The sequence below is a fragment of the Aulonocara sp. 'chitande type north' Nkhata Bay genome, linkage group LG7 (genome assembly GCF_057382095.1).
Source record: "Aulonocara sp. 'chitande type north' Nkhata Bay isolate Kocher_YH1m ecotype deep benthic linkage group LG7, A_spYH_male_GT1.1, whole genome shotgun sequence".
NCBI classification, from domain to species: Eukaryota; Metazoa; Chordata; class Actinopteri; order Cichliformes; family Cichlidae; genus Aulonocara; species Aulonocara sp. 'chitande type north' Nkhata Bay.
Genome location: NC_141350.1, coordinates 15,340,901 through 15,356,314, shown reverse-complemented (window position 1 = coordinate 15,356,314; position 15,414 = coordinate 15,340,901). Strand labels below are relative to the sequence as shown.

The following is a 15,414-nucleotide window of genomic DNA, read 5'->3' as shown; positions in this document are numbered from 1 at the left end:
TCAATTCAAGGTCCAAATACAATATATATATATATATATATATATATATATATATATATAAATCCAGTGTTTCAAGTGTTTATAAATCCTTTGGCTGAGCTTTCACTTTAACAGTTGCCTGGAGACGTGGTCACTTGAGGGTTACAAGCACCATGGCAGAGGAGTGAACCTGAGACACAGCAGTGCATATCTGAACCACAAAGCAGTTTCCAGCAGAACAAAGGAGGTGCTTTTTATTCATAAGAATGGAGAACCTGCAAGGCTTTCACTGGTTGTGCTCTGCATTAGTGTTTAGATGGGCTTACTTCACATTTAGCTTTGTTGCACCCAGAGAAACCCCACTGTCCAATTCATCAACCCGGGAGGCTTTTGAAAGGGAAATTAATTAGCTGGGTCAGACTGACCTGTGTCAAAGGAGACAAGGACTTACTCAGGAGTTCAGAAAGGGAAAAGAAGAATTAAAAAATGTCATAATTATATTCTTAAAAGCTCAGTTTTAATAATTTAATCTAAAAGTGCTGTCAAAGCGATTGATTGATTGCATGTTAGTTAGTCCAGTGTAAGAAATCATAGTTGCAAAGTTGAAAGGAAAAAACACTGTTCATGGAAAGCTTTTGTGAATGAGCTGGCTTTCATGCTTGGTACCTGTGAATAGCTGGTATGCCCTGTTTAAAGATACTGGCCACACATCTAGGGGTGGATGTGTTGGTCTTGCTCTGAAATTAGCAACAGAAGCTACAATGACCTCTTCCCCCCACCCCCGAAAAAGCAGCAAATCAAAAATCAATCAAAAAAAATGTAACATTGACTATTTACGAAACTTTCAATTTCGAAATTCATATTGCAATGAATAGAAAAAAACAAAACCCTTTCATAAAAAGGATATTCTGACACCCACACATGTACATCCGCACACTCGCAGACATTTGCTGAAAGCTCTCTGAAAGTTCTTTTGTAGATCCCAACAATGTGTCCCTTGTTCGAAGCTTATTTATTCCACTTCCATGTAATTTTGAGTAGGACAAGCTAGTGAAAATGCTGAGGAAAACAGGCACCAGAATGATGGGAAGCCCTATGCTGTCTGGAGGATGTGTCATTCTGGAAATATGTCCATTAGCTGCATTTAAATCATGCAAGCCTACAGATTTCAGCAGTCTTGCAGATGTTTGTTATTATGCAATGCATCACGTGTCTCTCTCTCTCGCTGTAGTTCCAGGCAGATTTTGACATGTTTATTCCTCTCCAACTGCTCTACTGTGGTTTCTCTCTGACGTGTCATCTGCTGGCAGGTGTTCAGAAATGTGCTGTATGTGCTTCTGAATTACACAGCCCGGATCACTGTGCAGCGAGGACCAAGGAACGGGGCACAAACATGAAAGAGGGAAGTGTTGTTTCTCCCATGTGGAAAGTGTTGCTGGTGGGGATGTGCGTGCTGCTGCTCCTGAGCACGGCAGGTTTAGTGTTTCTGCTGTTTCGGCAGAAAGAGTTGGCAGATGAGCTGTTTAGGCTGGAGTCCCAGATGCAGGAGCTGACAGAGAGCTGCAGGTTGCGGACGGGAATCCTGCCCATCGACCCCGGAGAGGCCCGAGAGTTCAGGAAGCTCCACCGCCGCAGGAGAAACCAGGAAGAAGATCCAATGCAAAGCGAAGATCAGAAGGATATGCTGATGCTCATGACATACTCTATGGTTCCTGTAAGACATCAGCATGCTTGGATGTTTCTGTAGGACTGTGAATACTAATGCTAAAAGTTGTTTACTCTATTATGACAAAAACTGAATTTTTTTATTTTTCCACAGTTTGGTGTCTTTAATACGATCACGTGAGGCATCTCCTTGCAATCTAAGAAATCCAGGAGTCTGTTGTAACCATTAACAAATTTCTAGTCTTGAGTGCTTCCTGGAAAAGTACTTTGTGCTGTGAAGAGTGACTGCTCCTCCCTCGGCTCCACTTTCTTCCACTACAAAACTGGCATTTCTTCAAAGCCGTGCTACTGTATATTTTGTGAGGGAGCCGGGGGCAGTATCATTGTTTTTATTAACAATTAATCTTCACTTTCAGTTTGTTTCATCTAAAGCCTAAAGATTAAAAGAACAGCAGACATTTAAGAAGTGAGAAAATTTTAGGGAATTTTAGTTGTTGTTGTTGTTATACTCTAACTGCTTCAGCTCTGTTAACGAGAATGATTCTTTTGCTGGATTTTGGGAATAAACACTGAACATGGCAAAATATTAAAATATAGACCTTTAGAAAACACCCTGTCCTTTCTGTGTTAACAGGGCCTAACTCAAATGGCCCTATATGTGGTTAACTTACACCTAAATCAAAACTTTCCTCATGCCTGTCTTTTTCTTTATTTCAGGTCAAAGCCTTCACAGACATGTGCAGGAGCTCCAAAGGAATTTGTTTAACAGGTGCACATCATAAAAACATGCATCTCCACTGTTTTCATTTGCGTATTTACTGCCCATAGTTGTTGTTGTTGTTTTTTTTAAATATGTGAATTGTTTTTTTCTTTCCAGGCCCACCTGGACCCCCAGGTAAAAACTGAAATTTAAATTTACTGAGTAAATTTACTCAAATTATGCTAAATTCCTACTGCATTACAAAGTGTTTTTGTTCTGTCAGGTAAACCTGGTTCACCTGGACCCCCAGGTCCACCGGGGCCAGAGGGGAGACGAGGTAGAAAAGGTGAGAACTTTTATATGTCTAAGAAATCTGAGAACCCATCTCCTCTCCCATTCAGCGAAAAGCTGTATGAAAACAACCAAATTTGCAGAACAGAAGCTTCTCGTGCATTTCAAACAGTCTTTCATTGTTCCTGCTGTGATTGCACAACACGAGCATCCCACTCACTGTCTGCAAGAAACTTGTATTTAGCTGCCACATAGCTGTTTACTGCAGTGGGATAAGTGTTTGCTGCACTGATTAGCACTGATTAGCCCAAATTATAGTATTTTTGTTGTTTTGAAACTGAAAATTGCAGTGTGGGCAATGTTTTTTTGTTTTTTTTTTAACTTTCACTCATTCACTGTATCTTTTTACCAACTCTGCATGGCTTAAACTCTGAGATTAATCTGAGATTCTGAAGAAATTTAGGTTTTTGAACTAACATGAAGCTCTTGATGAATACTCAGGGAGCCTGACATTACCTTAAAAGACTGTTAACTGTTATTGGTTCCTTTTCCTTCCTTCAACTCTTCAGTCTTTTTGTGATGTGTTAAATTTATGCTAAGTAGGGCTAATCCTTACTTCTCTTTTCTAAACTGAGTAGCTTTTGTCATTTTTCAGGCCTGCTTCCAGAACAAAATAACTGGGTGTGCATCAAATGTTAATGAGGGTAATCTCTGCCCATACAGCTCACTAGGGCTACCTGAAAACCCCAGTGTTCTAATTTCCATCAAAAAACACACCTTTAATATGTCTTGTGTCCTGTTTCCCTTCACTCACTCCCAAACCAGTCATGGCAGAGGCTGCCACTCCCCGGTAGTAGTTTTTCTTTCCCACTGTCCCCAAGTGCTTGCTCATATCACCTGATTTTTGTGGCTTTTTCTCTGTTATTGTAGCATCTTTACCTTACAATATAAAGCACCTTTATTGTGGTCGTTGGTTGTTGTGGTTTAATACGATAAAAATAAAATGTAACTGAACTGAATACATTTGAGGCATCACAAGTCATTACTAAGGTTAAAACAGTCTTATATGAACAGTTAATAGGGTAGCCCACATCACAGCATTCCTTTTTCTTTTATTGTTTTTGTTACTTCTGTGCCAGACTTCTGTACTTACCATACACCTTATAACAGGATGCAGCTGTTCTAAAACTCTGCAGCAAGAGTACTTACAGGGAGTAGAGAGAGGTGATATTTCTGTCATAATAAGGCCCTTTCATTTGTTTCCTGTTAAATCTAGAACCGAATTGCAGTCCTGCTTAATCACACTCTGACACATGTTATAGATCTCATGGTACCATATTCTGTAGATAGCACCAGAGGGCAGACTTACTTCTGATCCTCACATTTTCAGCATTTCAGTGGGAGGCAGAGCCTTCAGATATCATGCTGCTCTCATTTGAAACCAGCTCCCAGTTTGGGTTTGTGAGGCAGACACCATCTCTACTTTTAAGATTAGTTTTAAAACGGTCATTTTTGATAAAGCCTGTAGTTAGGGCTGAATCAGGTGACCCTGAACCATCACTTAGTTATGCTGCTGCGTCAGAGGAACCTCCCATGACGCATCGAGCACCTTTCCTCTACTCTTCTCTCTTTTACTCCACAGACTTCAAAGGGCCATGAACATTGCATGCCATTACCTCCCTGTGCTTTCAGCAGAGGTCTCTGGCTCTGGAGCTGAACATTTCTGACTCAGCCAACCTTCTTTGTTTTAATTGTCTCCTTGACCTATTTTCTCCTCTCTCCCTTTAACCCAACCAGTCAAGGCTGATGTGTGCTCTTCATAAGTGTGGCCCAGGCTGATCTTTCTTCATGTTAAAGTCACTCACCTCATATTTATGCATCCAGTGATATTTATGAAAGTGGCAATAACTGATAACAGCTTCTTTGGCTGGTAACATTCAAAATGAATATAGAATCAGAGCCCCCACCCACCCACCACGTGAAGTCTTAGCCTTACAGTGTAAAAATACTCTGAGATGACTTATGTTTTGACTTTTCACTATATAAATATAATTGGGTTAATATTAAAGAGTCTATATTAGCAGTATTGTTAATTTGGTCTGTTCTGCACATCATATTTTTAATAATCTGTGTACATAAAGGTCTTCCTGGTCCACCTGGTCCACCCTGCTCCACCTGTTGTTCCAGTGACATGAAAAACAAGATTACTGAAGGAAGTAGTCGTCAAATTTACGCATGGAGAGGTAGGAATAATGCCACAATGAGCCAGTGGACCAAGGACCGCAAACATGATATGAGAAGCTGTGTGATTATTAAAAAAACAGTGTTGGCTGACCTGAAGAGTGTTCAGTTGCTTTTGTTCACTCTATATTCGATTTCAGTAGTAGTTAAAAATCACTTGTTTATCCACTATGATATTAAGCAGTGTAACATTCACAGTTCTAGTTGTTTTACCACAAAGTAAAATCTTTTCACGTCTCTCCTCACAAATCAGACTGGTCAAAGGCATGATTAATGCCGAGATTTTAAAAGCACAGAAGCCATTCTCCTACAGAAACAAGATTTAAGACTGTTATTTAGATTTTAATTTAAACTCTTTGATTGTCTGGATTTGTCTCTATTTTATTTAGTCTCTTAGTTTCAGTCATGTTGATCTTAAAGATAAGTTCCCAACACACTGGTCATAGAGGTGTCCATTAGCCTGATCGACAACTGTTCATCCATTCATCCATCTTCTGATTGTTTAGAGTTAGAGTCAGAGTCAGGGTGATCACTGATGATGACTTAGACCTCACAGGGTTAAAATTAATAGCTAATAAAACAACACAGAAAACAACAAGTTGCAAAGTATATATGTATGTCTGTATGGGTGGATGTTATGGATGGTGTGTGCTTCGTAACTGCTCTGAGATAAGGGTAGCAATTTATGTCTCTTTTTTTCTTCTTCACAGAATCACCGACACCACGTCCAGCTGATAACACAACTAATGTTTTGAATGTTAGTGGCACAAATATAAAATTAGGTTAGTTACCACTCTGAGCGATAAGAAGTCTTGTTTGGCAGACTAATATTTGACTAAGAAAAAGCATCAAACTCAACATCTTTTATTTCCTAGATTTTGGTTCTTTTTATCCAAACCACAGTCAAGACGCCTTCAACAATACCAAAGAAGAAAATGTCACAGAGGTCCCAGCAGGTGAGAGGTCCCAATCATCAGCAGGTGAGAAGTGCTGAACTTCAACAACAGTCAGCGCAGCCACGATCATTTGTTTTTTGTGTCACAACTGAAAATGCTGCAGAATTGTAAATGTCCTCTTTTTCCCTCCAGGCCTGCTGAGTGTAGCCTTAGACAACAACAGCGACTCCTTCAGAAATGTTACTGTTACTACAGTGGAAAGTGGTAAGAAAATGTCTGCTGTGCTTGCTATCAGTATTGCCACATCACTTCAGAACACAAATAAAAATGGTTGAATAATTGCATTTCCCACTCAGTTAAACCTTAAATGCGATCTTTTGTGCTTATTTCCATTTTGGCTCAAAAGGATTTGAAACTTTGGCCACATATACAGTATAATAGTGTATCTGGATTCCTTTAAAACATTTATGGTTATGCTGATCATGTTTCTTTTCTGCAGACTGGATATCACCTCACCCAGATTACCAAAGTGACAACCTGACTGAAATCGACCCAGAAAATGTTACAGAAGCACCAATGAATTTATTAGCAGGTTAATATTGGTACTCATTCATTGTACACACAAATCTTATTTCACACTATACTCATTGTACTGGATTTCCTCTTTGATTCCACGGTGTTACCAACACCAGGTGAGCCGCATGATGCTGGAAAAGCTCTCTCTGATGAAACTTTAGACACATATTTGAAAGCTGGTAAGAAACCATTTGAGTGTCAGAGTGTCTCTGCTAAGATATTTAAGAGACGGCTGAATGTTTTAGAACTGACGTTAACAAATTCATTTATATTTCTGCAAACGATACATTTACGATCACCTAATAACTGGAGACACAAAAACTGGTGAATTATGTGATTTTAAATTACACACGATATGACATAAAGATCGCTTGCTGTTTGTAATAAACCAGCAAGTTTCTTCTACAATTATGATAAATTGTGTGTCCAATCATCCAGTGACATCTTCTACGTTCCTTCTGCAGAATCACCAACAGCACATCCATCTGAAAACCTCATAGATGCTTTGAATGTCTCTGACCCTGAGAAACTGGACAATAAGACAGAATCAGGTAAATGATCAAAAAAACTAAATTTGAATATATGAAAAATGTATTTAAACCACACAGTTTAAACCCCCCCCCCCCCCCCCCCCCCCCAAAAAAAAACAAAAAAAACCCATTCTAGACCGTTCACCGTTTTATGAAGATTACAGCTACAGCACAGCAATTCTTAGAAACCCTGAAGTCATCACAGAGGCAGCAGGAAAATTAACAGGTATTAAACTCTAAAACATCCTCTTTCTGTCACTTTAGAAGTGCTTTCACTGTATAGACCCCAGTGATGCAGATCTAAACAGTGCTGCATTTAAGGGCAGCAGAACTGTCAGTGAACAACAGTAAAAACTGGTGTGTTTTAAAAATGCTCCTGTTGTGAGTGTACGGGCTCATACTTGGTTTGATTAGTTTTACTGGCTGCAGATACTTTATTCGTTCACAATCATTCACAAGCTGACGTTACAACTGACTAACAGACTGTGCACTAATATCTTTTAAATGTCTTTGAATACTTACCTTAGTTATATAGTATTATATTATCACTTCATATTTTTAATCCATACTTATTTTACTTCATTTGCTTTCAGATTGTTTTTTAACACTTGTTTTTAATCCTAATGTGATCATACTGTATTCTATGTTATTGAGCTCTATTTATTTAAGCAACTTAATCATGTCTGCAGTGTTTAACTTGATTTTAACTTCTATGAAAAAAGATTTTTCCAATTTTGGGATTAAAATAAACTGCAAATTAAATTTTTCCTAAGAATGAAAAACTGTTTAAAATACTTGCAGCAGAGTATGAAGTTGAGCTCCAAATTGAAGCAATTAACTATTCGAATATATAATTTTTCTAATGTGTGGACCAACTTCTCTTTCTTACTGAAGAATCACCAACAGATGGTCCAGCTGCAAACACCTAGTGATGGGTCGTTCGCGAACGAAATGGCTCTTAGAGCCGACTCTTTGACGTGAACGACGCGAGCCGGCTCCTTATCGCGAGCCGTCACGTGTTTTTTTTTTTTTTTTCTTTCTCTCAGCCTCTCTCTCGCACTTTTTTTCCGTTTCACTCTGCACGCGAGCCTTGTGCTTTACGCTGGGCAGAGGGGGGAGGGGCGGTAGTTACACTCAGTAGCACAGGAACAGAGCCAGAGAGAGAGAAAGAGAGGCAGGGACAACAACATTAGAAAGGTATAGTAATCATCCACAACTATTTTCGGTTGCAGATGATAAAGGATTGAGAAAGTTTATTCATGCAGGTCCATATGACAGAGAATATGCATGTTCTTTTAGTTTTCATATTATAATTTATATTTAATTGTGTTGTGGTTTGCAGTGTTTTGTGTTCTTTTCACTTTAAATTTGTGAAAGGAAAAAGCTGAAAATGTAAATAGTTAAAACTTGAAATGTGAATAGTTGATTTTTGTATTAGATGATTTATTTATTACATTTTATGTGGAGTGAATAAATAAAAGTATATTTACGGTGGCCCCTAGAGACAAAGCACATACAAACTTCAAATCACGTACGAACTCTGAAGCATGTACAAACTCCAAAACACGTAAAAACTCCAAAACACGTAAAAACACGTACAAACTCCAAAACACGTAAAAACTCCAAAACACGTACAAACTCCGAAGCACGTAAAAACTCAGAAGCATATAAAAACTCAGAAGCACATAAAAACTCAAAACACGTACAAAAGAACAACAGAAGTGCTCCAGGATGCTGGGCGCAGTGTTGAGCCTTTGTTATCTTGTGGCTACACAAGCCAGCAAGTACCAATGACCGGATTTGGTGTGTGGTAATAACAGGTAAATGAACTTTTTTTTAAATTATTTGAATATATATATGAGTGCCTGTGTATAAATACACAAACAATACACACATGCTTTCAATTGTGTAATTTAAGTGATCTAGTAGCTCTGCTTTGGAAGTTCAGTTCATGCTAGAAATGTGTTTTGGAGTTTGTACGTGTTTTGTCTCTAGGGGCCACCGCATATATTTATATATAAACATATATAAATAAAACCACTTGTTTTTACGTTAGTAATTCCTTTTGTGCATAATTTTATATTATTGTTAATAATAAATTAATTAAAGCAACAAAACAACCTGAAGAGCCGGGAAAGAGCCGAAGGAGCCGGCTCTTTTTAGTGAGCCCAACCGAAAGAGCCGGATCTCTAAAAAGAGCCGGAAATCCCATCACTACAAACACCAGAGGAGGTATGAACATTTGTAACCCTTCTGACACAAAAATCCAACACAAAAAATTCACCAGGACTGATTAATGACAACATTTTAATTCCTCTAGACACAAAACCATTTATGAACAACTTTAATGATGCCAACACTGAAAATGTTACAAATGGACCAGTACAATTATTACCAGGTAATAAACCTTGTGCTTTGAGTTATTAACTGCATGTCCTCCTCTTGTTGTGCTTGGTATGCAAAGAAGACGTGTTGAACTTTGTTGTCTTCTTTTCACAGCTCCACCTGATGCAGATTTAAACAGTGACTCCTCTAATGGCAGCGAGACCTTCATTAAAGCAACTCTGAAAACTGGTAAATTCAAGCTGTTTAAAGTTCAGTGCTGTTTTATGTTTCTGTAGTAAATGTTTTGGGGTGGTAAGAGCTTTATCTCTTAAACATCATTAATTATGAAAATATATAGTTTAGGCTTTTTATTTTTTTTATCTCATGAACAGTGAGATTTAACCAGGAGTGAGAAACCAATTTTTATATATTACTTGTATACAAATCTAATGTGTGCAGCAGAAATTGTAGTTACATCTTGTGTTTCTTCCTGAAGAATCACCAACAGCGTATCCTCTTCAGAAAGCCACCACAGATGCTTTGAATGTCTCTGAATCTGAGAAACATCTGAGCATGAAAGTGAAAACTGGTAAATCAACCAAGACTGCAAAGGCAAACATAAGTTTGAATATATTAAAAAACAAAATTCAACCTAATACTTATTTTTTAAAATCATAGAACCAGTAACATTTGATGACGATGAAAGCCAGGGGACCTTGAATGACACAGAAACTAAAGGACCAGTAATGCTGTTAACAGGTATGAAATCATTGCTTTGGATTATGAAATATCCTATTTGACTTTGGTTATTATTTATATAAAATTCTTGAATTTATCATTTCACTCTAATCTTGAATAAATATCCAAAATGATGCCTGAGCTGCTGACAAAATCAGGAGCTATGCTGACTCAAGGTTCAATATTTAACTAAACCTTAAATATCTTAACTTTTTACATTTAGTGACAAGAAGCTCAAGCTTATAAGGACTGGTTGATTCTAGTTGGTGTGCCAGCTCTTCTAGTAAAAGTTTTCTTTCTTTTTGTAGAATCACCAACAGAACATTCACCAGAAAAATCCAGAGGTGCTTTGAATGTTTCAGATGCAACAACAGAACTTGGTAAACCTCAGATGAGACAAACCTTAGTCTGACTACATGAAGAGAAAATGCTAAAGCCATTTTTTTCTTTAAATTTTCCAGAGTCCTTAAATTTTGATCAAAATGACAGCCAGGGCTCCTGGAATGATACAGACACTGCAAATGTCACAGAGGGGCCAGTAAGAGTATTAATAGGTAGGAAATCATATGCTTTGAATGGTTAAGTTACTTCTTTCATAATAAAAGTTCTGAATGTGGCTCCAATTTCACTCTGCAGCCCCACGTGATGCCAACATAAAGAGTGATACATTTAATGGCAGGAGAACCATCATTAAAACAAGCACAATAACAGGTAAAAAACTGCCATACTGTATCTGATTCTGGTTATACTGTTTATACGTGTACTAACTCACTTGTATCTTTGTATCTGCAGTAACACCAACTCCACATCCAGCTGAAAACACCAGAGATGCTTTTACTGTTCCTGGTTCTAAAAAGGATGCAGATAAAACAATAGAACCTGGTAAAACATTAAGACACTAGAGATAAACTGAAGTCTAAATATATGAAAAAAAGAGAAAAAAAAACAAGAGAGTAAGCACTCTACTTTGTTTTCTAGAGCTAAAAGAGGCTGATAAAGATGTTGCCTTCAATGTTGCTATACGAAATGCTACAGAGGCATTAGTGACACGATTTATAGGTAAGACTAACACACTCGTTACTCTCATAGCGTTATTTATTTATATGGAATATTTCATCCTATTTATATTGGAGTCTTGATTTTTGCTGGAACATTTGGATGGTATGGTTAAAATTTTACGTAAACACCATGTGACAGCATGGATTTTTGGGCCCCTAAGTACAAGTTAAACATCATTAAAGACCGTGGCCTACCCGCGTATTGATCCTGATCATGTCCATGTGCTTATGACCACAGTGTACACGTCTTCTGAATGGCTGCTTCTAGCAAACTGGTTAATTGACATGACTCCTCAAATGGGCTCCACATTCACCAGAACTCAATCCAATGGAGCACCTCTGGGATATGTTGGGTGGGAGGTTCACATTATGGATATGCAGCTGACAAATTTGCAGCAACTGTGTGTTGCTATCATATCAATATGGACCAAAATCTCTGAGTGTTGTTTACAATACCTTGTTGAATCTATGCCAAAAAAATCAAAGGTGTGAAGGAAAAAGAGGGCCCAACCTGGTGCCAGTATGTGCCTAATATGGTGTTTTTGAAACTATAATATCATTAGAATCTCTATACACTCTTTCATTTTTTTTTTCAATTTAAAGGTTCACTTTCTGAAGAACTGGATAAAAACAGAGACACTTTCAATAACAGTGGAAACGTCAATGATAAACCCATGACAACTGGTGAGGAATTGCCACGTGTCCCATTTTGACCTCAATACTGACACTTCACTTCACACCTCACACAAAAATACAAAGTAATGATCACTTGCTATGACTCAAACATCATTAATATTTACATTAAAAATGATCTTTCATTTTTTTTTCAGATTCTTCAAATAAGCTCTGGTCTGATAATAAGATCAGTGTGACCACCGGTGACAAATCAACAGAAAGTGGTTAGAGACTTGCTAATTAAGCTTCAAATCATGCCATTATCTAATTACCTTCTACTGTATAGTTTACTGAAATACAAAAGTGTGTGTGTGTGTGCTTTTTTTTGTTTAGAGTGTATTATTAAAAACATAAAATGCTCAGAGAAGCCCACTGAAATGGAAAGCACCTATGGAGCCTGGATGTCAGACGCGTCGCAGCTGGATGAAGATCAGTACTGGGTGGCCGATCATTTTTCAGGTGACTTACACAACATCCATGAATTCTCACTTCATAACAGACTTTTGAGAGTTATTTGATTGGATTTAACGCAAGAACTTTTTGTCACCAGGTCGACATTTGTGGGAATATCAGGACCTTTCAACATCGCAAAACACTAAAAACACTATAGACACCAAGAGGTTCTACCAGGGGTGTGGCCATGTTGTTTATAAAGGATCATTTTACTACCACAACGGCGGAAAAAACAGACTTATAAAGTAAGTGCTGCACCATCTGCAACTGTCTTGAGGTGTTTGATGCCTGCAACATTTATTTAATGGTCAATATTTTAAATTTTTACAGATTTGGTCTGAAAACGAAGAGAACGCAGATTCTGACCATGCCAGACACCAGATATCACAACCTGACTTATCTTTTTCGAAACTCAAAGACATACTTCAAGTTTGCTGTGGATGAAAGTGGACTGTGGGTCATCTTTGCCTCAAACGCAGATGACAGCACACTGGTCGCAAAGCTCGACGATGACACATTCTCTATAGAGTCTGTCATAAACACCACCTACCCGACAGCTAAAGCAGGAAATGCTTTCATTGTGTGTGGGGTGCTGTATTTCACAGATGACAAAGACAGAAGGGTGACATATGCCTATGATTTAAAGAAAGAGAGTCCTGTGGATGCAGGTTTTGACATAAGATCAGGTAATGGAATCTTAGCTATGCTGTCGTACTATCCCAACAAAAAGATTTTGTACGTGTGGGACAACAAAAGTGTGAATACCTGCAGAGTTAAATTCAAAAAGACCTAAAAATAAATAATCAAACTCTATGACATCATGCAGTTGGCTTCACAAGGCATTGTATGATTTAGTTTTGTCACAATATACAGGTAAATAATTGCGCAATTTTTTTAAATTTTTTTTTATTTTTTTTGTGTCCCGTTTGGATCTTTAGCCATCAGAATTGTTGTCTTAAGGCCAAGAAAGATGCCAAGCGGATTTATTTTACATCATGGCCTTGCCATATTGGTCCATTTGATTGACCTTTATTATAATTAGGAATTTATTTTATTTTCAGTTGCTACAAAGCGCAATTTTTCTTGATGTGTGCTTTTCAGTTTAATTTGTTTGTGAAAAACAACAAAAAACCAAGGATGAATAGTATTCATAGCAACGTATATTTTTGTATTTTTCTGTAGACAGACTTCTGTACTGAAAGTCTTATAATCCGGTCAAATAAAAGGTGTGTGATACCTCTTTAATAATAATCAGGTTCTGCTGTGTCAACGTGATATTTAGCATTTTTCACTTCTCTCGAGAGCCTGCCTTAATGAGTATGTGCATGTGATAAAGCTATCTGAATACATGATGGTGGTGTACAGGTGGTGGTGGACGGCAGAAGCTCACAAGCCAAGTTTTGTCCAGGAGCCTTAAGAGATGACACACTGGAACAGCTTTTACAGCTAACTGTGCAGCTGGGTTGAGACATTTGAAATCAGACTTTAAATGTAAATTTATATGAGTCGTTTTTGTTTGCATGTCTTACTTTGTACAACTGACTGGGAGAAAAGTTGTAACCTTACACATACACTCATTGGCTACTTTTATAGGTACAATTTGCTAGTACCGGGCTGGACCTCCTTTTGCTTTTAGAACTGCCTTAATTACCATACAAATGTTGCAGTATAAACTGAGAACCATTCAATCAGGTAATGTTTTTTCAGATCTTCTGTTGTCCAATTTTGGTGAGCATTTGTGAATTCAATGTAGCTTTGGTTTCCTGTTCTTAGCTGACAGGAGATGCAGTCTTGAGTGTTATGTTTTGCTGCTGAAGCTTCAAGGTATGCTCTTCTGCATACACTTGGATGTAACAAGTGGTGATTTGAGTTACTGTTACCTTCCAATCAGCTCAGAGAAGTTTGGCCATTATTCTCTGACCTCACATTCATTCACTTATATTTAACAAGACATCTTGTGACAGCCGTCTGTTTGAATGATAGTAGCATACAGTATTTCTGATGAAACATGTCCCTAAAATTAGTAGTTTTTCCGTTATCCATATAACATCCATGACAAAGTGTCATGGCCCCTTCTTAAAACAAAAAAACAGCTTCTTGTTTGTAGCATACAGTATATTTCTGATGAAACATGTCCCTAAAATTTGTATTTTTTCTGTCATCCATAGATAACGGGCATAACTTCTGATTTAAAGTTCTGTCTGTCTTTTATCAAGCTGCTTTAACAGGGTGAAGAATTAGCTGTGCAGAAACAGCATGACATATGAAACGGTCAAGATAATCATACACTCTTTTTTTTTCACTTCACAGACTCGATCTCATCAAGTGTCCCAAAAAACCTTGTCAGCAAAACAGTGACACAAAGACAACTTTATATAGGACTGCACAGTATTTTTTAACCCTCGGGCCCTTCCACTACATATAGACAGACAAATAGCCCTAACTTTGAGTGGCTCTGGGTTACAGAGGCGGACACATATCACAAGAATCCATAAGTGATGTACTGAACTATAAAATCGCAAACACTATTGGATAGCGCAACAGGAAATACACAAATTAACAAGAACACTGCACAGTATCAAGAACAAAGACAAAATAGTGCATATTTGCCAATAACACGGGTGATGTCAAACCTAGCCCATATTTCTGAGAGTATTTCTTCATTTCTTTCTTTGTTTAAAGTTACATGCATTTGGCTGCGGTCGTGAGGTCTCAGAATCTGCTATGTGAGCAAAAAAGAGTGACAAGACCACAGAATCGACGGCTAATAACATCACAGAGAAGCTCGCAGCTATTAACGGGAGATTGAGAGACCAGTGTCGGAGTGTTAAAAACAGCTTGAAATTCTCAAGTACCATCATAATGCGGCTACCCCTTCGGCGCCAGCTGTGGGCTCAAGGCCGGAGCTCAAGGCCAGAGCTCAAGGCTGGAACCGAACAAAAACTCCCTGATAACGACTTGGTTGAGTCTGTTCCTTCCCATTCCCTACAAGGCCACCTGGGTTGGCTGGAAGACTGTTTACTTAGCCTGGCAGGGCGAAGGACACTGTCTCAGCTGAACTATGGACACGCACACACATACTGATACTGATAAGCACTCACTGACGCATCACCCTCCCCAGAGGCGGAGCCAGACATTTGAAACACCCGGGGCTTAGCCCAAAGAGTAGTATGCATGTGGGATTTTTTTTTTTTTTTTTTTTTGGGGGGGGGGGGGGTAGAAATGACTAAAAGATTAATAGGCTCTGTTCAAAAAAGAATGACTTCATATAGGGAAAAATATATATC

The 15,414-nt window shown here is 38.2% G+C and overlaps 1 protein-coding gene across 4 annotated transcripts; it reads left to right on the top strand.

Moving 5' to 3' along the window:
- Positions 1-85: 85 nt before the first annotated feature.
- On the top strand, positions 86-14,202 carry LOC147324837 (uncharacterized). Of its 4 annotated transcripts, none has more exons than XM_086298877.1 (26): positions 94-1,693; positions 2,362-2,413; positions 2,522-2,539; positions 2,628-2,690; positions 4,777-4,878; positions 5,587-5,658; positions 5,752-5,832; positions 5,965-6,036; positions 6,272-6,364; positions 6,813-6,899; positions 7,015-7,104; positions 8,988-9,110; positions 9,199-9,276; positions 9,378-9,452; positions 9,700-9,792; positions 9,882-9,962; positions 10,250-10,321; positions 10,403-10,495; positions 10,578-10,652; positions 10,734-10,823; positions 10,920-11,000; positions 11,603-11,683; positions 11,830-11,898; positions 12,008-12,133; positions 12,225-12,372; positions 12,458-14,202. In XM_086298877.1, exons 1-26 carry the CDS (start codon positions 1,229-1,231, stop codon positions 12,918-12,920), a joined length of 2,943 nt encoding a protein of 980 aa, XP_086155003.1. In that variant the 5' UTR covers positions 94-1,228; the 3' UTR covers positions 12,921-14,202. The 4 variants fall into 4 exon arrangements, with proteins under 4 accessions (XP_086155005.1, XP_086155003.1, XP_086155002.1 ...); XM_086298876.1 differs by having other exon boundaries at positions 95-1,693; positions 5,752-5,856; positions 12,458-14,199; XM_086298878.1 differs by lacking the exon at positions 7,015-7,104 and having other exon boundaries at positions 95-1,693; positions 5,752-5,856; positions 12,458-14,196.
- Positions 14,203-15,414: the final 1,212 nt, after the last annotated feature.